Source organism: Somniosus microcephalus, chromosome 27 (assembly GCF_052327205.1).
Source record: "Somniosus microcephalus isolate GS21.2 chromosome 27, FLI_Smic_1.0, whole genome shotgun sequence".
In the NCBI taxonomy this organism is placed as follows: Eukaryota; Metazoa; Chordata; class Chondrichthyes; order Squaliformes; family Somniosidae; genus Somniosus; species Somniosus microcephalus.
The window spans coordinates 25391622-25414721 of NC_141013.1; the positions used below are offsets into that span (position 1 = coordinate 25391622).

At 44.0% G+C, this 23100-nt stretch overlaps 1 protein-coding gene across 1 annotated transcript in view; it reads left to right on the forward strand.

The window, feature by feature from the left end:
• Positions 1–3639: 3639 nt before the first annotated feature.
• The window catches only part of LOC147100087 (DNA-binding protein RFX7-like), a 63071-nt gene continuing 43610 nt past the window's right edge, over positions 3640–23100 (forward strand). Inside the window, exon 1 of the mRNA XM_085968759.1 lies at positions 3640–4445. Within this exon, the coding sequence (XP_085824885.1) occupies positions 4291–4445 (155 nt within the window). The 5' untranslated portion in view covers positions 3640–4290. The remainder of the gene's footprint in view (positions 4446–23100) is intronic.

The following is a 23100-nucleotide window of genomic DNA, read 5'->3' on the forward strand; positions in this document are numbered from 1 at the left end:
CGAGGGCGTTCATCGGTACCTGGGTCACTCGGTTCGGCGTCCCCTCCAACATGACTTCGGATAGAGGCCCGCAGTTCACCTCTGATCTGTGGGCCGCCATCGTCCGAAACCTTGGGGTGGCCGTTCACCGCACCACGGCTTACCACCCCCAAGCCAACGGACTGTGCGAGCGATTCCACAGGTCCATGAAGGCATCCCGCCGCGCCAGCCTCGAGGACGAGGCTTGGATCGACCGCCTCCCGTGGGTGCTACTCGGCCTACGCTCCGTGGTCAAGGAAGACCTGCAAGCCTCGGCGGCAGAACTCGTGTACGGCCAGCCGCTGCGCGTACCCGGAGAGTTCCTGCCCACCGCCATGACCCCCTGGTCGGCTGACCAGCAACACCGCACTTTCGCCAACCGAGCACAACATTTCGCTCCGGTACCCACCGGCCGGCACGGCGAACCAGCAACCCGCGTACCACCTAGCCTGCACATGGCCAAATTTGTTTTTGTGCGCCATGACGCCCACCGAGGACCTCTACGGCCCCCATACGACGGACCCTACAAGGTACTCCAGACGGGGAACAAGTTCTTCCTCCTTGAAGTGGGCGGCAGAACTGACAAGGTGTCGGTCGACCGGCTCAAGCTGGTGCACCTAGAGCCTGACGAACCCGTTCAAGTGGGCCAACCCCCACCGCGGGGCAGACCGCCTAAGAGCCCGACGCGTCCGACCGCCCTGCTCCCAACACCAACCGCCAAGGGCCGTTCCGGCCGTGCCATCAAGCCGCCACGCCGGTTCGTACACTCCCTACTAGCGGATTCTGGGGGGAGCTGTGTGGCGTACCGATCACAGAACGGACACAATCCGCTTTCCGGTCCGTAGAGTATAAATCAGGCGTCATGCCTTTAAGAAGGATCACACCTTTAAGAAACTCGATCTGCAACATAGTTAAGCCCAGAGCGGGGGAGGAGCAGTCGAAGCTGTGCACTGATGAAAGAGAGTTGTACTTTGTGTAGTCTCTGACTCCATTTTGTGTTCAGCATGCAGCCTCAACAATTAAACCTTTTCTGTTGAACCTCTCCGAGTTCAGTATTTTTTGCTAGGAGTACGTAGACTCCTACAACACTACCATACAAAAGGTATTTCCACTCCATTTCCTTCTCCTTTAAGTTAATCAAATAGTTTACCGCAAATAATTTATATATCATCTTGTATAATGTAAATATGCATAAAATTGGAGTTAGAAAATGAACAAGAAACAAAAATTCAGAGGCTGGAAATCTGAAACAACAATAATTTGCATTTATATAGTACTTTTAACATCCCAAGGCAATTTACATGAGGGTAATCAGAGAAAATTTGGCACAGAGCCAAAGGAGATATTAGGACGGGGCTTGGTCAAAGAGATAGGTTTTAAGGAACATCTTACGGCAGAAAGAAAGAAGGAGAGGTTTAGGGAGGGAATTCCAGAGCTTATGACCTAGACAGGTGAAGGCACGGCCACTTATGGTGAGGCGATGGAAGTGGGGGATGCACAAAAGGCCAGAGTTGGAGAAATGCAGAGTTCTCAGACGGCTGTAGGAATGAAGGAGGTTGCAGAGATAGGGAGAGGTGAGGCCATGGAGGGGTTTGAACATGAAGATGAGAATGTTAAAATCAAGGTGTTGGTGGTCCAGGATGTAGATCAGCAGGCACAGGGGTGACGGGTGACGGGTCTTGGTGCAATTTACAATATGGGCAGCAGAGTTTTGGACAAGCTAAGTTTATGAAGGGTGGAAGATGGGAGACTGGCCAGGAGAGCATTGGCATAGTCGGGTCTAGAGGTAAAAAAGGCAGGGATAAGGGTTTCAACAGCAGATGTGCTGAGGCAGGGGTGTAGACGAGTGATATTGCGGAGATGAAAGTAGGTCTTTGTGGTGGAGGGGCTCTGGGGTCGGAAGCTCAGATTATGGTCAAACAGGACAGTGAGGTTGCAAACTGACTGATTCAGCCTGAGGCAGTGGTCAGTGAGGGGATGGAAAAAGGTGGTTAGGGAACAATGGCTTCGGTCTTCTCAATGTTTAATTGGAAGAAATTTTGTCTCATCCAGGACTGGATGTCAGACAAGCAGTCTGACAACACAGAGGCAGTCGCGAGAGGTAGTGGTGAGATAGAGCTGGGTGTCATCAGCGTACCTGTGGAACCTGACGTCATGTCTTTGGATGATGTCGCCGAGGGGCAGTATGTATATGAGAAATAGGAGAGTAGATCCTTAGGGGGCTCCAGAGGTAATGGTGTGGGGGTGGGAAGAGAAGCCATTGCAGGAGATTCTCTGACTATGACTGGATAGGTATGGTATGGGCAGTCCCATTCAGTTGGAGGAGTGGTGTTGGAGGAGGATGGTGTTATCAACTGTATCAAAGGCTGCAGACAGGTCAAGAAGGGTCAGGAGGGATAGTGCACCACGGTCGCAGTCACAGAGGCACTGGAGAAGGTGCAAAAAATATTTACTAGGATGATACCAAAACTGAGAGGTTATGCCTATCAGGAAGGATTGAACAGGCTGGGGCTCTTTCTTCTAGAAAAGAGAACACTGAGAGGTGACCTGATAGAGGTCTTTAAGATTATGAAAGGGTTTGATAGGGTAGACGTAGCGAAGATGTTCCCACTTGTGGGGAGACCAGAACTCGGGGCCATAAATATAAGATAGTCACTAATAAATCTAATGAGGAATTCAGGAGAAACTTCTTTACCCACAGAGTGGTTAGAATGTGGAACTCGTTACCACGAGGTGTGGTTGAGGCGACTAGCATAGATAAATTTAAGGGACGCTAGATAAGGAAAGATGGAAAGAAGCTCATGTGGAGCATAAACACTGGCATGGATCAGTTGGGCTGAATGGTGCTGTAAATACTATGTAACTATGTAAAAACAGAAAACAGTGGAAACACTGAGCAGGTCAGGCAGCATCTTTGGAGGGAACAGACCAGTCTTGGGTCTGAATCATTTTGAAGTATGATCCACATCCAATATGTTAACTGGCCTATTCTCTGCACAAATGCTGTCTGACCTGCTCAGTGTTTCCAGTGTTTTTTATTTCTGTTCGCGTTACATACATGGTTTGTTTGGGGGGCCCCTCAATGATTTTGTAAGTTTATCCAATGAGCAGCAGAACCTTTTAAACCAGGAAAATCCGTTTTGAACCGCAGTCTGTGCTGAAAATTGGGTGAGAAAAAAAACTTTACAGAAATCATAGATGGATTTGCACAGGTCTGTAGCGTCCTCACTGATCCCATCAAATTTGACCTAAAGTAACGTGAAAGTATTTAGTGCATGTTGCAGAATCAACATCATACTGTACATAAAAGATAAAACACCAGCAACCAAGGTCCAACTTCAATGCTTGAAGGGGGGAAAAACTGCAGTGCTTATGGGGAATAGGACAAAGAGACAGACACGAGGGGCCCAATGGCCTCCTTCTGTGCTGTATGATGCTATAACTTGAACCTCTGAATCAGGTGGAATATTTGCAATGCTCAAACGTGTGCAATCATCCGAACTTTAATACAGTGGGTTTTTTTTCTCCCCCCTCTTCAATTTTATTGTAAAAGCGGGTGCTTCTGTCGAACCTCCCACCCCCAGTACTTTGCAGCCCCTAGCACCGCTGCATTGACCGAAACTCTGGGCTGTTTGGACCCTTGCTCCACCTCCTCATTTGTCTGTTCTGTGCGGAGTGCGGCTGCGCGGTGCAGCCGCTGTGCTGTTTGTTGGAGGATTCGCCCAACTTGTCGCTTTGCTTCATGTCGGCTCGGTGCAAACCCCGTGTGAGCGGCTTCGAATCCGGCCTCGGGGTTTAACCAACCACCCCGCCCCCCCCCAAAAAAAAAATCACCAGAATTTTTTGTAAAAAAAATTCCAAATTATTGGAGTATTTTTAAAATATATATATTAAAATATATATTAAAAAAAAACCATCACAAGCGTATTCCGGCTCGGAGCGGGGTAACGATGCACCAGAGCCGGGAAGAACGCGGTGGTGAGGTCGAGGCCGGGGCCGCGTCGCTCTGCTGAATCCTGAGGCGGCGGGGGGGGAAGAGAGAGAGGTGACTGGCAGCGGCTTGTGAGGCAGGAGGGAGGGCGGGAGGAGGCGCTGCTCACTCACTCACTCACTCCACCCGGGCCGGGAAGAGCTTGCGGCCTAGTCGCTGTGTGTGTGTCGTCCCCCCTCACCTCACCCCCCACCCTCCCTCCCTCACCGGCCGCCCAACTTACTGAGACCTTCCCTCCTCCTCTTCCTCCTCCCTCCCCTCGCCGCACCACCATCAACATCATGGCAGAGGAGCAGCACCAGCAAGAGCCGGAGCGACAGCCCCAGCAGCAGCAGCTTCACAAGCAGGAGGGCACCCGGGCTTTGCCGTCCCTGGTGCCCGGGCTGGCAGAGTCGGAAGCGAGCGTACTGCAGCAGAAGCTGAAAAACTCGATCTGGTAAGCCAGCAGAATTGGGGCCTGCTTCATAAACAAGTCCTTGCCTGCCCCCCGAGCCGGATATATATTACACAGACACTGGCAGATTGTGCTTCATGTCTGCTGGGGTATAGATTTTTCTTTGCAGAAAGATCTACAAATTGCTTGATGTTTTGATCTGCACATATTTAATATCTTTATGGGTTTTGTTGCCCATTGGCTTGGAGAGGGGGGATGGGATTTTTGTGTGTGTGTGTATGCGTTTAAAGACGTGCCATCCTAGAATTTATATATGATACACTGGAGATCATTGTTTTTTTGTTATATCACCGCTGGTGTGCTGCTTTTGTTTTCCCGATCAAGTGTCAAAAGGCGTATAAACGAAAGTATTGGTAAATGCGCCCGAGAGCATTTATTTCAGGAGAAATTAGTACGGTCAAACTTGTTAACTTTTGATTTATAACGAGTTCCCAACCATAGAAAAACGGGATTAATCTGGAAAATACTACCAGATGTCTGCACTTTAAATCAGAACAGATTAGTTATCTACAGACAAAATATGTAGGTTATGTTCTTCATATATTTGACACTCTTGAATGTTAAAAATTCAAATATTTAATTGCAATGTATGTTTCATATTTTGTTGAAAGTACTTAGATCAATTATCCAACAGTTACTGTTTTAGTTGCACCAAGTCCTGTCACCCTCTCTTCGCTGACCTGCAATGACTCACGGTCCAGCAACGCACAATTAAAAATTTTGAACCTTGTGTTCAAATCCCTCCATGGCCTTGCCCCTCCCTATCTCTGTGACCTCCTTCAGCCCTACAACCCTCAGAACTCTGCGTTCCTCCAATTCTGGCTTCTTGTGCATCCCTGATTTCCTTCGTCTCTCTGTTGGTGGCTGTGCCTTTAGCTGTCTAGGCCCGAAGCTCTGGAACTCCCTCCCTAAACCACTCCTCCATGCTTGTTAAAAATGGTCTCTTTGACCAAGCTTTTGGTCACTTGTCCTAATATCTCCTTATGAGGCTCAGTCTTCTGATTTTGTCTGATCATGCTCCTGTGATGTGCTTTGGGATATTTTAGTACTGTATGTTAAAGGTGCTATATAACTGCAAGTTGTTGTGAGATTTATAAGTGTGCAAGCCCTGCAGCATTTGCTTTTAGCCAGCCATATCTTAGTTGGCCATCTAACAGCTTGCAATGATACAAGAAATTTTACATTTTTTGAAGTTTCGTGTTGTTTGTTATTGTGAGAACATACATTGAGCTTACGCATATTTTATCATATAAATTTCATTTAATCTTCTTAACCAAAAATCTGCTGTATGTTGTCAACAGCCTTTGGGCTTGATCCCAAATTGTATATAATTGTCTTAACCAAAACATGCTTTATAACTGATAATGTACCAAAATTTCTAATTTTTCTGAGGGGGGAAGATGATTTTTTTTCCATTCAGTGTGCATTGTAGTTTGTTTGTAAAGCTGGCCTGTCATCAGACAGTTCACTAGTTTCTCATGGGTTAGAGTGTTATAGCCGTCTCATTTGAACTTAAAAATAAGTTTTGTCAGTTCTTGTCTGGGCTGCCAGATGGAGCAGCTTGCAGAAGTGAAATGGATGGTTCTTGGCCTAGTCGGCTCATCTTGCTTTGCTGAAAATACACCTAGTGGCTGATAACAGTAGAGCATTGATAACAGTTTTGGAGTAGTTTCTGGCCTAGAGTAACTTGCTCTTCCAAAGGAGAAATGGTTTCAAAACAAATGTTGCCTGTAATTTTGTATCTCTGACACCATACAATATGTCTACTTGATGCAAATTACCTTAACTCTGGAGTACTTTACTTTCATATTAAGTCAGGCATAGAAGCACTATTGGATCTGTTGAAATTCAATGTATGTTTGGCTGTTCATACCATTTGCAGTGGCTGAAGAAGCTGATATGCTGCTCCTGCTGTGGCACCTACTTGCATATTCTAGGCTTAAATTCAGGTTGTATTTTTTCATAGAAGCAACAACAACATGTATTTATATAGCGCCGTTAAGGTAGTAAAACACCCCAAGGCGCTTTGCAGGAGCGTTATCAAATAAAATCTGACACTGAGCCTCATGAGATATTAGGGCAGATGACCAAAAGCTTGGACAAAGAGGTAGGTTTAAAGGAGGAATGAGAGGTGGAGAGGTTTGGGGAAGGAATTCCAGAGTTTAGGGCTGAAGCCACGGCAGCCAATGGTGAAGCGATTAAAATTGGGGATGCTCAAGAGGCCAGAATTGGAGAAGCGCAGATATCTCGGAGGGTTGTAGGGCTGGAGGAGATTACAGAGATAGGGAGGGAGGAGGCCATGGATGGATTTGAAAAACAGGATGAGAATTTTAAAGTCTTAACTGGGAGCCAATGTAGGTCAGCGAGCACAGGGGCGATGGGTGAATTTTAACTTCAGATTGAAATGTTTGGTGTGGGGGTGAAATTTTCCTGCTGTCAAATCATTCATTTGGAGCACCTTTTTCTCATTGAATGAGAAAGATAATTTGGCACAATAGACATAATGTTCAGATGCACGGGATAGATGGCGATGTATTAGACGTGATTAGCAATTGGCTAGTTGGGTAGATGGCAGCTAGTAGGGAATTTGGGTGGCAGCTGGTTGTTAGTGACACGGGTTGGCACTGAAACAGATAATGTTTATCTTTTTAGATGATTTGGAGGATGGAATTGTGTTTAAAGTGTCTGAATTTGCAGATAACACCAAATTGTTCGTAGTGACACATCATAATTATCAATGTGTACAAATTCAAAAAGATCTAAAGATACTAGGCCTGTTGGCAGAAAAGTGGTAGATGCAATTTGATACATATAGCTAGGGGTGTAGCCACGAAGCAGAGAGGTAATTCTAAAATGTTATTTTGGTCTTGATTAAACGAGTACTGTGTGAAGTTTCGGGGTCTTTTTTTTGAAGGAATATTAAGGTATTGGAGAAGTGCAAAGGAAGGCTGTTTATGATTCCAGACATTATGGCTTTAGACTTATGAGGCGAGATTGGCAGCCCTGGGACACGCCTGTCTTGTGAGAAGACAGAAGGGTGATTTGATAGAAGTATTTAAGATTGAGATGTTTGCAGAATTTAGATCCAGATAATTTTGTTTTGCACTGTAACGAGTTCAAGAATAAGGGGGTCACCGTTTCAAAGTTAGGGATAAAAAAGGCGAAACTTCGGTAAAAGAGCAATGAACGTATGAAACATATATCGGCAAGGATGGTGAAACAAAAAAAAGTTCAAATTTTAAGGACTAAGAGAGATGAGTTCATGTCAGCAAATATGATCCAGGGTTGTTCGACTTGGAAATGCATCAAGGAAATCTTTTGGGAGTTGAATGGATAAGGTAGATGGAGCATTGGTAGATTCCTACCTGAAATTCATAATGCTAGTGGCTCCACCATGGCATTGTCCATAGAAAGTCAGGACGAAGGGAATTTCCCTCAGTGCCTCAGTGATGCTGCAGGTATAGGTATGGGGACCAGCAGATTCTGGAGCTTATAAAGCGCCATCTGATGGGAGAAGTGTGCATCTGCAGGCATGACTGTCACAGAATTCGTGATTCCCAAATAAGGAGTGCGTGGCATGCCGAGCAAATTAAATATGTTGCTAGTTGATCTCCTGTGGCGTTGCACACAGGAATTCAGGACTAAGTGTAGTCTTGAAGGGGGTTAAAGGTGGGGGCATAATTGGAACAGGTCGTGGAGATGTAATTTAGTCTCGGTTTTAAAGTTATGTTGTGTCCTTATTTTGATATTTCAATTCTCTAAGTCCCTATATGCACATTTTTGATGGAAATTGCCTTTGTAAACTTGTCATGCTGTAATTACACACTCTTGCCATTGCTACTGCAGTATCTCTACTGGTGGGAGGGTATAACTACAGTGTGACAAGTTTACATAAGCAGTTTCCATGAACAATGCGGACATAGGAATTAACAATGCAAAAAGTTGACGGGGCGTGTGTACAGTGTAAGATTTTTAATATAAATAGTTAACTAAAGTATATGGGTCTCCTTATTGGGTTTTTGGCTTGTATGATTATGGCGGTAGCAGTTGTTTGGATACTGACCAAAAACCAGTTTTTTTTTTTTTCCCCTGTAGTGATATTTCCTGCCCATTTGGATTGACCCAGGAAAAACGTGGGCTGAAAACATTTGTTATTCTTTCATAACTCCTTGTTCTCATGTGCTTGATGTAGTCATGTTTCATCTACAAGGGCATTCTAATAGACTAATGCTTTATGCACAAGATGCTAGAATAGATGGGAAAAACTTAACATGGAAGTATTAAAAATAACCCTATCCATATTTATAATGTATTTGGTGAAGCTAGAGGACATGGAGGAAAATCTAGAAGGGAGGACTGACTGAGAGGCCAAGAAGGAAGTGGTGGGGCAGAATTGTCGTTGGCTGATGATGGAGAGTGGATCAGGAGATATCACATTATGCACCTTAAGCTGACTTTACATCTGTTGGAGATATTTGCATTTTCCTTGTTTGAACCATGGAGGTGGTTGTACCCAGCAGTATCTTTTGGTTACAGTCCAGCACCCTTACAACCTATGAAGACAGCTGCTCTTTTATGCAAAACAAAAAATAATCTTTACACCTTCCTGTAGAAACAATGATTTTAAATGTAGGTACTGTACTTCAATTAAAATTACTAGGTGTCCTATTGCATGTATTTGTGATGCGTGGCAATAATCTCCACTATGCCCGTGACATCTGCCTTTGTCTCGGCTGTGAGTGTTGAGTTAGCTATTATTGGTAGTTTAGGTGAGATAATCTTTCTGTCTTGGATGTCGTAGCTGCTGTGTGCATACGTGCTTATTCAACTACTGTATGTCGATTCAGCCCGTGGCCTGTCCTGTTTTTCCTCAGCAGTTTCCATTTTGTTGTACACCTTAAAACTCTCCTGACAGTGGTATTCCCATAACGTTGTCATTAGCACATGACACAAGTTCTATTCTTTGCCACATGTAGTTTTTGCAACACAACATAACTTTTTAAAAACTGCCGTAACCTCTTCACCAAGTTGCAATCAGAACACATGTTTGGGTCTGGTGGAATATAGTGTTTATCTACCAAGCTGACAATTGGTCTCTGTTGCTTAAAAATGTATTCATAAGGCCCTGACCTGTATCTTTTTATTGACCACCTTTACTCAAAAAATTATTTGCCTTGAAATGCGTGCAGTGAAATATTTTTTCTTTCTTTCTTAATCCTCATATAAAGCTTTTCGTTGAAGCTAGGCAGTTCTTAATGATATACCTTAAAAAGGAAAAGGTAAGTGTGTGGTCTTGATCTCTGTTTTCCCAGTCAAAGGAGGATAGAGTTAAGAGGGAAGGCAGTGCTCGAGGGGATAAAATGGGGTACACATTAATCCCCACGAGCAAAAAGTATAATATTGAACTGTAATCTCAGGAAAGGAATGAAGTGTGTAGAAATTATTTTATAGAGTAGCAGTTATCAAATGTGGTGCAGCATTCAACCCAGGTGAGTGCTGTTGAATTTGGCTGGTGTTTTACAATTAATGACTAGCATGTTCGATACAGTATTGTTTGATTTTGGTAAAGAGGGAATGGGAAATTTTCATCTGACCGCTTGAACTGTGAAAACGGCTTTCCAAATGTGGTCCACAGCAGACATTTTGAACTGTAACAGTTGTCTCATATATTGATGGTTTTAGATCTGGTATTGGTGGGAGCAATTTTGAGATGAGCATCACACCGAAGCATTAGAACAATGTTAAAACGTATTGGCTGGGCTGCGATAACATTGTTATGCGCTGGAGACTGCTTATGGAGCATTTCTGCTGAGACCTGCTGCTATCTTCTGGGCTCAGTGTCTGGATATGCTTCTGTTGGATCTGGGAAGCTCCACTTGTTATCGTACTCTTAGTCCAAAGAACAATATTGTCATACTCCTATTTCAGAGAAAACAGTGTGTCTTCATTGTAAATTAAAAAGAATACAAATAAGTGTGCAAAAATGCTTTAATAGCCCTCACATTGGGGAGGAGAGGGAGCTGTGGGGATTTGGATTGCAGTCTATTTGTCTGTTTATATTGGCATGCATCTGAATTGGCATCGTAAGGCCATAGAAGTTACAGCATAGAGGAGGCTTTTTGGCCTGTCGTGCCTATGCTAGCTCTTCAATTGGAGCCCTCCAATCCAATATCCATGCACTTTCCCCAGTGCCTTTCATAGCCTTTCTTTTCAAATAATTACTGTTTCCTTTTTAAATGATATAGCTTTTACCTCAGTAACCACTTGTGTAAAGAATTCCATGTTCGAAGAGTCCTGTGTGTAAAACATTTCTTCTGAATTACCCCTTCATTATTCTTCTGATAATCCTGGGTTCATTGCACTGGTTACTAATTCGCCGATTGGCAGAAACAATCTTTCACTGTTTTCGCATTCAAAACATTTCATCATTTTGAAAGCCTGTTCGATTCCTTTTAACCTTCTGATTCCATTGCGATGATGCTCAATTTTTTTAAGCCTTTCTTCATAACTTTAACCTCTCATGCCTAGTATCATGCTAGTGAATTGTTTCATTCCCTTTCCAGCCCTCTAATATCTTTCCTGTAATGGGTACCCAGAACTGTATGCAGCCATCGAGCTGTTAAATTCTTGTACAAATGGAACAGCACCTCTCTGTTTTTGTTTTCAGTGTCCATCTATCAAACCCAGAATCCCATTTACCTTTTTTAACCTACACTTGTATCTTTAAAAGTCTGTATGTATACATCCTTTAGATTTCTCTCTTCCTCCATTCTGATACAAAATCTTGCTATTTACTTCCTTTCACTGCTCCCTTTCCCCACATTTCTCAGCATTGAACTGCATTTGCCCACTCTTCTAACATGCCTTGTATCTCCTATAGGCTCCCTCGTAGTTTACCATGCTGTCTGAATTTATATCAACAGGAAACTTTGATCTAATTCCTCTTATGCCTATAAGAGACCAAAGCGTAGATCCCTAGGGGACAACATAACCACTATTCTGCCCTCGCAGCGCGATCCTGTGCAAAGCTAGACAGATAGCGAACAACTTGATATCTTCCCATAAAATCACAAGGCTTGACTTTTCTTGTAAAACTTTACTGAAAGATTCTTCTTGTAAAACTGAAATACAACACAGAAATGGAAGCACACATTAGTATACAAACGCATAACTGATACCAAACACGTGGAAACACAGCTTACTGAATATACATTTAGCAAACTGGGAGGCATTCTCTTTAAATTAGCCCTGTACATAGTGTATCAAAATACAGCTACTAGTTAACCAGCTAGACAGAGAAAAGTTACAACTAAACATTTTCTACAACATACAGTGCACACTAATCATCTATAGCATTCTAAAATACTTACAGACAAATAATTTCCAAGACTCAAGCATGGGGGCAATACAACTGAGGAGCACCGTGGCACAGGTCCTGTTCCAGCGGGGACTCCACGAGGACTGAGCTCGCAGTCCCGTGGGGAGCGTGATGACCTCATCACGCTCGGGGTTGTGGCGTCATCACGTTTGCCGGTCGTTGCGTCGCTGGCCGTTGGGCCGAAGTCGGGAGGGGGAGCTGGAGGCCAGGCTGAGCCGGTGCTTGCCGCGGGAGCGGAAGATCGCGTCGCTCCCGGCGGCTGATCGATGCGGCCGAAGACGTTAGGCTGGGCTGTGCCGGCGGCCTTTCTGGAGGGCCGAGTCGGGCCGGCAGCCACCTCACGCAGGTCACGTCGTACGTGACGTGACGTCAGCACGCTAAGGCGCGTCTTAAAGGGGCAATGGCCCTAAAAGGTAAGTTATACATATATAAGTAGGTTATGTACATACAGTAAGGTTAAGTTAGAGGGAGAGACAGCACAACCACATTCCACAAATCTGAAATACATCCATTTAACCCTATTCTCATTACTCCCGACTCTCAGCAGGGCTCTGAGATTGGTCACTTGCTGCAGGTTGGGACTATGTAGTTTGGTACCAGACTAAGTTTGTAGTTTATGAAGAATGTAGCTTCAGACACTAATGACAATTTTCTTTAATCACTATTGATCTGACTTCAAAAATGTACTTTTTTTTTTGCACAAACTCCAATTCTGTGTTTCTCCACATAAATTTGGTTGGCAAGATCATGAATCTTTACAACACATACATTCTGTACATGCAGAGTTAAAACTAGATTTGTGCCCTGTGTTTGTAGTGAAAATCTTCACATTAGGTTTTATTTGTTCACAGGAAGTAGATGATGCTTTCAAGGCCATATTTATTGCCACCCCTAGCTGCCATGAGACAGGCATGGTGGGCCGTCTTGAACTGCTGCAGTCCTGGTGATGATGGCGTTAGATCGGGAATTCCAGGGTTTTGACTCCGCGATGAAGGAACTGATATACGTCCAAATCAGCATGGTGGCTTATATTGAGAAAATTAGTTTATTGCATGTTTGACAATTGGTGGACCGGTCTGTAATTACAAAGCTAAGCGCAGATGTGGGAGGCCATTTGATCCATTTAGCTCAGACTTTCATAGGAACCTACAATCCCAATCATCATCATGGATTGCATTGTTGAACTTTTCCTCCTTGCTTTTGTGTTTCCAAGGGGAAGATGGAAAATTCACCAACTATCCCTGGCAACATAAAGACAGGTATACAGGAAACTTTCTGGTATCTGGCACTGACTGGACCGAGCTGGTGCCGTACCATCAAAACTGCCGTAGAAACCAGCGCTAATGTTAAAACATACGGAGCTTTTGAGCTCCGTGTGAATCAACAAACCCAACAACTTCAAAACAGTCGGCCGCAGCTTAAAAGCGTCTCTGTAGCTAAGCAACAGCTTCAGCTAGACCTTGCAGAGCCTGACTGGAGAAAAAAAAAGCAACGAGAAGTAAAAAAAACTTATAGGAAACGGCTCCTGAATTTTGCCGGTAGATAGAGCTTTCCGGACATTTAACCTCCGGTTAAACGAAAGTTTCCTATATCTTGTGAAAGCACAGTTCCTGGTTTAGGGCAGTTTAAATTATGCTAGTGGTCCAGTGCTGTAGGTAATTGAGATTGTGCAAATATTCTGATCATATCTTGTATGCTAAGATACTGTGGCTGAAAGGTAGTGAATTTTTATAAATAAATTTGCTCTGCCGTTTCATTTAAAAAGAAGTAAAACTTTAATGCCTTATCTTTAAAAGATAAAAGACAGGCATTGAAGATTGTTTCTTTGGATTAAACATTTTTTCCATGCAGCATTGTAAACTTTAACCAATTAAACAAAATGCGGTGGTACAGTTAATACAGGAGAGCGAGAAACTAGAAACAGAATGAAAATGCACATCTTCACCTAATATATGAATCCACATGGACGATACCATGCGTAATTGTCCCTTAAAAACATTACATCCTTGCACTAACTATGCAAGTCCTGTATCCTGAAGAACGTGCACTGCAGATAGGGCATTGCTCTGCGATTTCATCCAAGGGTGACTTATGTTGTCACTTTTGGCATTCGAACTTCCGAGTTGGGCCAGAACTTGATTCTGGAGGGGATTGGTGAGAGACTCCCCAAGAGGAGGTACTGCTTCAATTTATTGCCACGTGAAGTCTAATTTATAAACTTGGGTTATAAATTCTCAGCGGCTCACTTGGACCTCCTGGGTATTTTGTAAACTGAAATGAAGCTTATTATCTGAGAGTAGGGACACCCCCGCAGCAGTCTTAATGCGTGTAACATTTACCGGCCAGGAACGAAGGTTTGTATGTGTGTAAGCATGCATCTGCAGAACTGTTTCCTGAACCTGAGAGTCTGGCAGCATAAACAAGTTGCTGCTGGCTGCACATCAATACTGTAGTCACCATCATCATCTCCCATCAGCTGTTCCACACCAGGAAGAAAGCTTTAAAATTCCTGCTAATTGTTAATCTTGTAATATTTGTGGGGTTTTTTCTGTTGCAATTTCTTCATCATTTCTGTATTGTATCTTCGTGTTGATACTTCCATTTTTAGATCAACTTCCTTATTGAGATGCGAGTCAATTTAGTATTACAGGAAACTTTGTTATATCCAGCACCGACGGGACCGAGCTGTTGCCGATCTATCAAAACTGCCGGACATACAAAGTTAATGTTGAAGCATACGGAGGTTTTCATCTCCGTATCTGACAACAAACGCTGTTACTTAGCAATAGCTTGTAAACAGTCGGCCCGTACCTTGGAAGCGTCTCTGTAGCTTAGCAACAGCTTCAGAGAGACTTTCCAGAGCCCGACTGTTGAAAACAAAGCCACGAGAAGAAAAACAACCTAACAAAACGGCTCCTGATTTCTGCCGGTAGATCGAGGTTTCCGGACATACAACCTCCGGATAAACCAAAGTTTCCTGTATTGCTTTGACTAAAGCCCCGTTCCATTCTCCTTCATATTTGTGTCAGTTGCTTGATATGTGCTTCTGGATTTAAGTATTTTCTATCTTTCCATAGGCATGCCATATGCACATGCCCTGATGCAGAAATTTAGTCTGCAAGAGGGCCTGTTATGAAAGCTACAAATTGATCCTCTGGGTTGGGGGGTGGATGATGGTGTCAGCTGAGCCTTCAAGTACTGCATTGAGACCTTGGAGTTGGAGTCCAGTTTGCACTTGAACTGCAACCATTCCGGCCAAATGAAGAATCACATGAAGGAAATAGTAGCCAGTCTTTGGACTGTGCTATCTAATGAGTAATGGGGTGAAAGAGAATACAGCTAATGTAACCTATTCCCGCTCTTGCTTAAAATCTTTTCTGGCCAGCATTGATAGCCTTATGCTGGGGTGAAGGCCTCAGTAGTTTGGACATCCATATTGGTCTGCCCTTGAAGTTTTGACTTGTCTTGAGCCAGAGGAGTGTTGGTCAGCACACTTTCTGATTCTAATTGTGCACTGGCTGACTCTTTGGCTGACTACTTCCATTGATACGGATCTGTGATGAAGGTTAGTAGTCTTGGGATGAGAGGCCTGTGTTCAGAGTTTGAGGTTGCATGTCTTGTAGGGAGTGGGTATATACACAAAACATTCTACAATTGAAGAAGACTGCTTATGAAGTCCATTGAAAGAATTCATTCGGTTACAAATAGTGCTGCTTGATACTGTGGTCAGGTAAGTGTGTTTCTATCAGGGCAACCTGGTTGTGTTTACGAAAGAGATTTGGGTGTCCTAGTACAAGAAACACAGTTAGCATGCAGGTACAGCAAGCAATTAGGAAGGCAAATGGCATGTTGGCCCTTATTGCTAGAGGGTTAGATTACAAGAGTAAGGAAGTCTTGCTGCAATTGTACAGGGTGCTGGTGAAACCACACCTGGAGTACTGTGCACAGTTTTGGTCTCCTTATTTAAGGAAGGATGTACTTGCCTTAGAGGCGGTGCAACGAAGGTTCACTTGATTGATCCCTGGGAGGAGCGGGTTGTCCTATGAGGAGAGATTGAGTAGATTGATCCTATACTCTCCTGGAGTTTAGAAGAATGAGAGGTGATCTCATTGAAACTTAGAAGATTCTGAGGGGGATTGACAGGGTAGACGTTGAGAGTTTGTTTCCCCCTGGCTGGAGAGTCTAGAATTTGGGGGCATAGTCTCAGGATAAGGGGCTGGCCTTTTAAGACTGAGATGAGGTGGAATTTCTTCACTGAGGGTTGTGAAACTTTGGAATTCTCTGCCCCAAAGTGCTGTGGATGCTCAGTCATTGAGTATATTCAAGGGGGAGATAGATAGATTTTAGGAATCTAGAGGAATTAAGGGATTTGGGGATAGGGCAGGAAATTGGAGTTGAGATCGAAGATCAGCCATGATCTTGAATGGCAAAGCAGGCACGAGGGGCTGTATGGCTTACTCCTGCTCCTAATTCTTCTATGCAGACAGCGATACTGTTGCAGCAATCTGCAGTTCATGTTGACAAGATGGTGGCCTTCAACCCAGGTTATACTGCTATGCAATAGGCTTAGTTAAGAATGTTAAGTTTTCCCACTGACCTTCAGATAGAGCCTTTACATGGACTAGCAAGTCAAGATGATGCCGGGAGAAGAAATTCCACTTCTTATGGCTCTTGTTTTATATAATTGTTACTCTCTGAGCTATGTTTCAGTGATCTGAAATTAAAAATCACTCCTTTTGAGATTAAAATCAACTGGATACTCAATGGATTACTGCTACCCAAACAGGAGGGAGGACTGAGCCTCCCAAACATCAGGCATTCTTACTGTGTAACCAAGTTCCAGAGGAATCAGTACCTGGCATGTAGCTTCCTGTCAGAATTCCTGGTGGGATTGTAGGCTTCTTAGCGTCCTCTTGCACAACTCTGCCTTTGTAGACCCCTGCAAACAGCTGCCTGGGGCCTGAAAGCACCCCATAGTGACAGGTTCCCTGACAACTGAGGGGGAAGTTTGTAGCTTGGGTATATTTGCCCTTTTCCCTATATGGAGGAACAGACTTCCTAATTTCCAACATGTTTGGGATGAGAAGGATCCTAAAGCTAGAACAACTGCTCCACATGGATGCACTCTTTTTAAACACACTGGTCAATAATGTTTAAATCTGTCACTGTCTCTGCAAATCCATGGAACTCTGAAAACTCCACTGACAACCCATTCCCTCAAGTGCTGTGCCTGAACATCTGAAGAACCGCCCACCTTCTAATGGACACTTCTGCTTTTGCACCATGTTCTTGTCGATATCCTCGGAGAACACGCAGTTTAAAATGGAAGGAAAATTTAGGCGCATACTTTCTGTTCGCAGTACTTCACCCCCGCTCCATCTTCTGTCTGTGGGGAAAAATATTACCTGTATGAATGTTTAGTTGCGCAGTTGCATGGAGACCTGACACTTCAGGTCTCCTTCTAGCCTCTGCTGTGTGATTTAAGTTGTAGTAAGTTACAATGCATTCCAGGTCTGGCTCCGTTCACTGCATGGGGGCTACTCTGGAGTGACCTGACCCCAGAAAGTTATCTATAGTTAAGTAACCACCTTGTAATGTTTTTGTTTTCAGGGTGGGGTCGCTCCTGATTAGCTCATAGACTTTTTTTTCCTTTTTGAGAGTCGTGGGAATCAGACCTCTCCTCCTCCTCTTCATAGCAGGTGGATGGTGGGGAAGATGTCAAAACACTAATTCGTGACAAATTAAGCAGAACGCGGAGGACCAATTCAACAGATCTCATAGATTCTACCCTTCCACCCCAGAAGAATGCTAGAGGGACTACAGGCTAGATTACTGACGAGTGATCTTCTGGTCATTGCTGCACACCCAGCCTTTCAATATGCAGATCGGCAGGACCCTGTTCATGCCTGCTTACCATCTACACAGGGACATTGAGGCTTCTTGGCACAGCAGCTAGTCTAGTTCTTGCATGCTTTTCTACCCACACCCCCAACACCATATTAAGTGTGGACAGAGTAATTGTGGAACTTTTGCTAGTCTGAATGAGTAATGAATGGAATGTACTAGGAGCTGGAAATTCCCCCAACTTTCTGGCCTTCCTTTACACCTCACCCAAATCCTTCAGGAATAATTTTCCTCCTTCCTGTCCTGTGGTAGCCAGCCCAACATGAAGCGGGGGACAGATGTGATGCTCTTACTGACATTCAACCTTTAGCCCTGCTAACACCGCCCCGTGCCACGCTAGTTTTCCATTGCGTAACAATCCCTACAACTAGAGCCCCCTGTCGATGGGGGATGAGTGTCTGTGCTAATACGGTAAGATGCACGGAATGATCACAGAAATCACAGAAACCCCACAGTGCAGATAGAGGCCATTTCGGCCCATCGAGCCTGCACCGACACATATCCCACCCTATCCCCGTAACCCCGCGTATTTAATTCCCCTAACACTAAGGGTCAATTTATCATAGCCAATCAACCTAACCCGCACATCTTTGGACTGTGGGAGGAAACCGGAGCACCCGGAGAAAACCCACGCAAACACGGGGAGAATGTGCAAACTCCACACAGACAGTCGCCCGAGGCCGGATTCGAACCCGGGTCCCTTGCGCTGTGAGGCAACAGTGCTAACCACTATGCCACCGTGCTGCCCGTAGTTTCTCATTTACAGCTGTATATTGTGCATCAACAGGAAGAATCATGATTGAATTAACATTATATATCTACAGTTATCAATTTATTTTAAAAATCAAATTAAGATAACAGCTGATTTTACTTGGACTAAATATTATCAACTGATGTGACGTGCAAATACAGCAATGATCATCTGAGCAATTAGCCTAGTATTACCACTAAAACTAAGCACCTTCACTTACGTGTGACCACCTGCACTGTGCCACAGCAGCTCGTTCAAAGTATCTGTTTATTGCTTAAAATGCTCGAAGGTGCACTGTGTTTAGGAAGGCACAAGTTGCTGGTGTTAGGGTGATATGACACAATTTGCACCCAGGATTCTCCACAAGGTGAGTTTCTGATCTCAACCGTGCTGTTACTCAGGGAAACTAGGCGGTGGTCCTGTACTGGTAAATAGGAAGTGAAAGTTTAAAGGAAGACTGTGGGACATGAGTCCACACCTTCAGAAGAGGAGAAGGTCAAATTGGCAAAAGGAACCCCCTAAAACACACAAGTATAAACAGGAAATGCTGGAAATACTCAGCAGGTCAGGCAGCAACTGTGGAGAGAAATAGAGTTAATGTTTCAGGTCGATGACCTTTGGTCAGAACTGGAAAATGTTACAGATGTAACAGATTTGGAGCAAGTACAGAGGCAGGGAAAAGGGCGAGGAGAGGAAAGAACAAAAGGGAAGGTCTGTGATAGGTTGGAAGGCAGGAGTGATTAAATGACAAGGGATGATAGTGCACGGCAAAAGGGGTGGTAATGGGACAAGTGAAGAAACAAAAGATGGGTCTAGAGGATCTGTAAATGACAACAGCAGAATCCTTACCAGCACCTGATGTCTGACAAAATAGGAGCAGAGGTTATGATCTGAAATTGTTGAACATTATGTTGAGTCCGGAAGGTTGTAAAGTGCCTAATTGAAAGATGATTTGGATATGCACTTGAAGTGCTGTAACCTACAGGGCTACGGACCAAGAGCTGGAAAGTCGGATTAGGCTGGAGAGCTTTTTTGGCCGGCACAGACACAATGGGTTGAATGGCCTCCTTCTGTGCCATAAATTTCTATGATTCTATGAGGTGCTATTCCTTGAGCTTCATTGGAACAATGTAGGAGGCTGAGGTCAGAGTGGGAGGAAGAATTAAAATGGCAAGAGACCGGAAGCTTGGGTTCACACTTGCAGACTGAACGGAGGTGTTCAGCAAAGTGATCACTCGATCTGCATTTGGTCTCCCCAGTGTAGAGGAGACCGCATCGTGAGCAGCGAATGCTGTACTGTATATTGTATTGAAAGAAGTACTAGTAAATTGCTGTTTCACCTGTTCAGTCAGTATTGTTTGCAATAACCAAAATAACCTATAATGTAGTAAGCTGCATGATCTATTTCAGTCATTGAACAATGTATTGGCCAGGAACTAACCATGCTAAAATAATTTGGTCCCAAGACGAGATACACAATAAGAGGACCATATAATTCCGAGTTCTATATATAATTAGTTCATTTCCTGTCCCATAGCTCATAGACCTAATAAACAAACCTTTCCTAGTTGTTTTTCTGGTTATCTTCCACTTTTTTCTGACAGGCTCTGGCACAGCATAGAAAATTGATTTGCTCAGTTTGTATCTTTAGTCTCTTTTAAACCCCAGAGCATATAGCAAAATGGCAGTTAAAGTTGGAGGCGCTACTGACTTGGGTGGTAAATATTATCTGAAAGCTGTTCTAATAATCATGGGTGGGAGTGCAGGAACAAGGCCTCTATCCCTGGTTAGATGGTCTTCCTGTTGCTGCCATACTGGATCTGGAACGAGCTGCTGTGACATTCTTGGGGGATAGGGAAACTGGGGTCTGGGCCTGGTTGATGAGAGTGTAGGATGGCAGGGTCTAGGTCTCTTTCTGGGAGGAAGCAAGAGGTTTAGGCCTGGCCGGGATGGAACAGGCAGGCTGGCTGCCAATTGGGAACAGGGCCTACAGATTAGGAATGGGCATGGTAAAGGTGGCTACAGAGCACTTGCATCTGAATGGTGCTCAGTAACCACACGGCTGATGAATATATTAACCGTCACCTGATTGCCATAGATCAAGGAGATGTCTGGAAACATCTTTTTAATAATACTAGAGCATCTCAATTGCTCTACCGCAACTTGCCCACCTTATCCCTTTCACTCCCTCTACTCTCTCCTTCCTTAAGTTTTCCCTTTCTGCCTCCTTCCCTGGAGAAAAATAAAAGCAAAATTATCTCTTCTTGCAACTCTCTTTCCTATCTCTCATTCTTTGTGTTGCCCTCTTTGTTCTCTCTCTACATTTCTAACACTTTTTCTCATTGTGGTCTATGTCTCTTGAATTCTTTCACTCACTGTGCAAGTCTCTGCTTTGTCTTCTGTATCTCTCCCAATCTATCTCTCACTCTTGTACATTTTAGTTGACAACTGTATTTTTTATCTTTTTACTGTTTTGAAACCTAAGGTACGCAGCAAGATGGTAGGCTATAGTCATTATGTTGAAGTACCAGGACCAAGCAGGGCAAAGCTATCTAGAAGATGGCAGAACCCACAGAAGAGAAAGGGGGAGGGGGTCTGGAACTCAGGCTGGAATGAATGGTGATGCAGGGAGTGCTAAGGCCTGGGGTTGACGCATGGGAGAAGTGGACCAATGGACTGGATCTGGGAGGCAGTTTTGTAGTGGGTGGTGCTAATTTGGAATACTCATGGGAGGTGAAGTCTTGGAGCCTGGTGTCTGAGCCTAGGGTGCACAAGTGGATTTGGCATCTAGGACCACTTAGCAGGCAGGGTTGGAGGAAGCTTGAGTGTAATGTCTGTCAGTACTCTGCAAAACAGGGTTCTGGAGTACCGGGTAATGCTGAAGTGTTAGGCCCAGGGTCTGGAGCAATTAGGGCGGTTGGGATTGAGGAGGATGTGAAGTCCTGTATGGCAGCACATGCCTTGTACAATGACAGTACAGTATTTCTTGTTTATTATTTAATCGCCCTGGAATACATCCGAACAGTCCCTTTGCTTTTGCAATACCCTTGCAGCACTGTTCGTGGATCTTCGCGGATTCATGCATTATACCACTAATCCTCGGATATAAACGATCAGATTCCAGTGATTTCTCTACTTTAAGTTTGACTAACTTTAGTGTCATTTTTCTTTGAATAGCAGCCTCCTTTTAATTTTGTGATTCAACAATCCCAATATTCACCTCCCCCCTTTCTGAGGTAAAGTGCCGATCTTAATACCTGCTGGCATTCTTTCTCTACAATGGGTTTGCTGCTCCTTCTTGGCCCAACCCCAACTACCCTCTTAGTACTAATGTGTTCATTAAAAAAAACTTTCTTTTTTGCTCATTTTCTTTCATATATCGATTTGACATTTCAAATTTCTTCTTTTGTAATTTTCCTTTATTTTTCATTTTTATTTGCTCTGTAAATGCCAACTGCTTTTTTTTTAAGGTTTCAAATTTGATGTAATCTCCCTATTCATCCATGGAATCTAAGGCTAAAAGGATCAAGGGATATGGGGAGAAGGCAGGAACAGGGTACTGAATTTGGATGATCAGCCATGATCTCATTAAATGGCGGAGCAGGCTCGAGGGGCCGAAGGGCCTACTCCTGCTCCTATCTTTATGCTTCTATGAACCCCATTATTCAATACACTCCCTCTTTCCTAATTGAAATAAACTTAATTTGCGCCCCCTCCATTTCCTGTTTAAACATTTTCCATTGTTAATGTGTAGTACATTTTACGAGCTTTTGCTTCCAATTAATCTGGGCACAATGACTTTTTATCTTCCTATAATTGTTTTTCTCCCAATCAAGTACACTTGTCCGAGACATTTTATTTTTGCTTTATATTTTATTTTATATTGCAGTTATCTTCATTTTCCATTGGTTCATCATTCTCTACACCAAAAAAATTGTTTCTCAAGTTGAGACCTAAAAGAAGCAGCACTGTGGTTTTGTTCTTTGCAGTTTGTAAATTATGTAAAGAAAAAAGGAACGACTTTCATTTATGCAGCGTCCTTCATGACGCCCCCAATGCTTTGCATCCATTTGTGCGCAGCCAGCTCCCACAAACAGCAATAAAATAAATGACCAGACTATCTGTTTTAGGTATTGGTTGAGGGATAAATGTTGGCCAGGACACTGGGAGACGGTCCCTGCTCTTCAAATAATACCGTTGGACCTTTGACATCCACCTGAGAGGGCCTCGGTTTAACGTCTCATCTAAAAGACGTCCCTCTGACATTGCAGCACTCCCTCAGTACTGCACTGAAGTGTCAGCCTAGATAATGTGCTCAAGCCTCTGCAGCTTGAACCCACAACCCACAACCTTCTGATTCAGAGACGGGAGCGCTACCACTGAGCCACAGCTGACACTTTAATGTATTTGATTGTTCATGTTCTTGGTAGTGTCAGCTTGACTCAGTTAGCAGCACTGTCACCTCTGAGTTGGAAGATTTATAGGTTCAAGCCCCACTGCAGACTGGAACACAATGCAGTACCGAGGGAGTGCTGCATTGTTGACGCACTGTCTTTCAGATGCAACATTACACGCAAGGCCCTGTCTACCTCCTCAGTTAGATG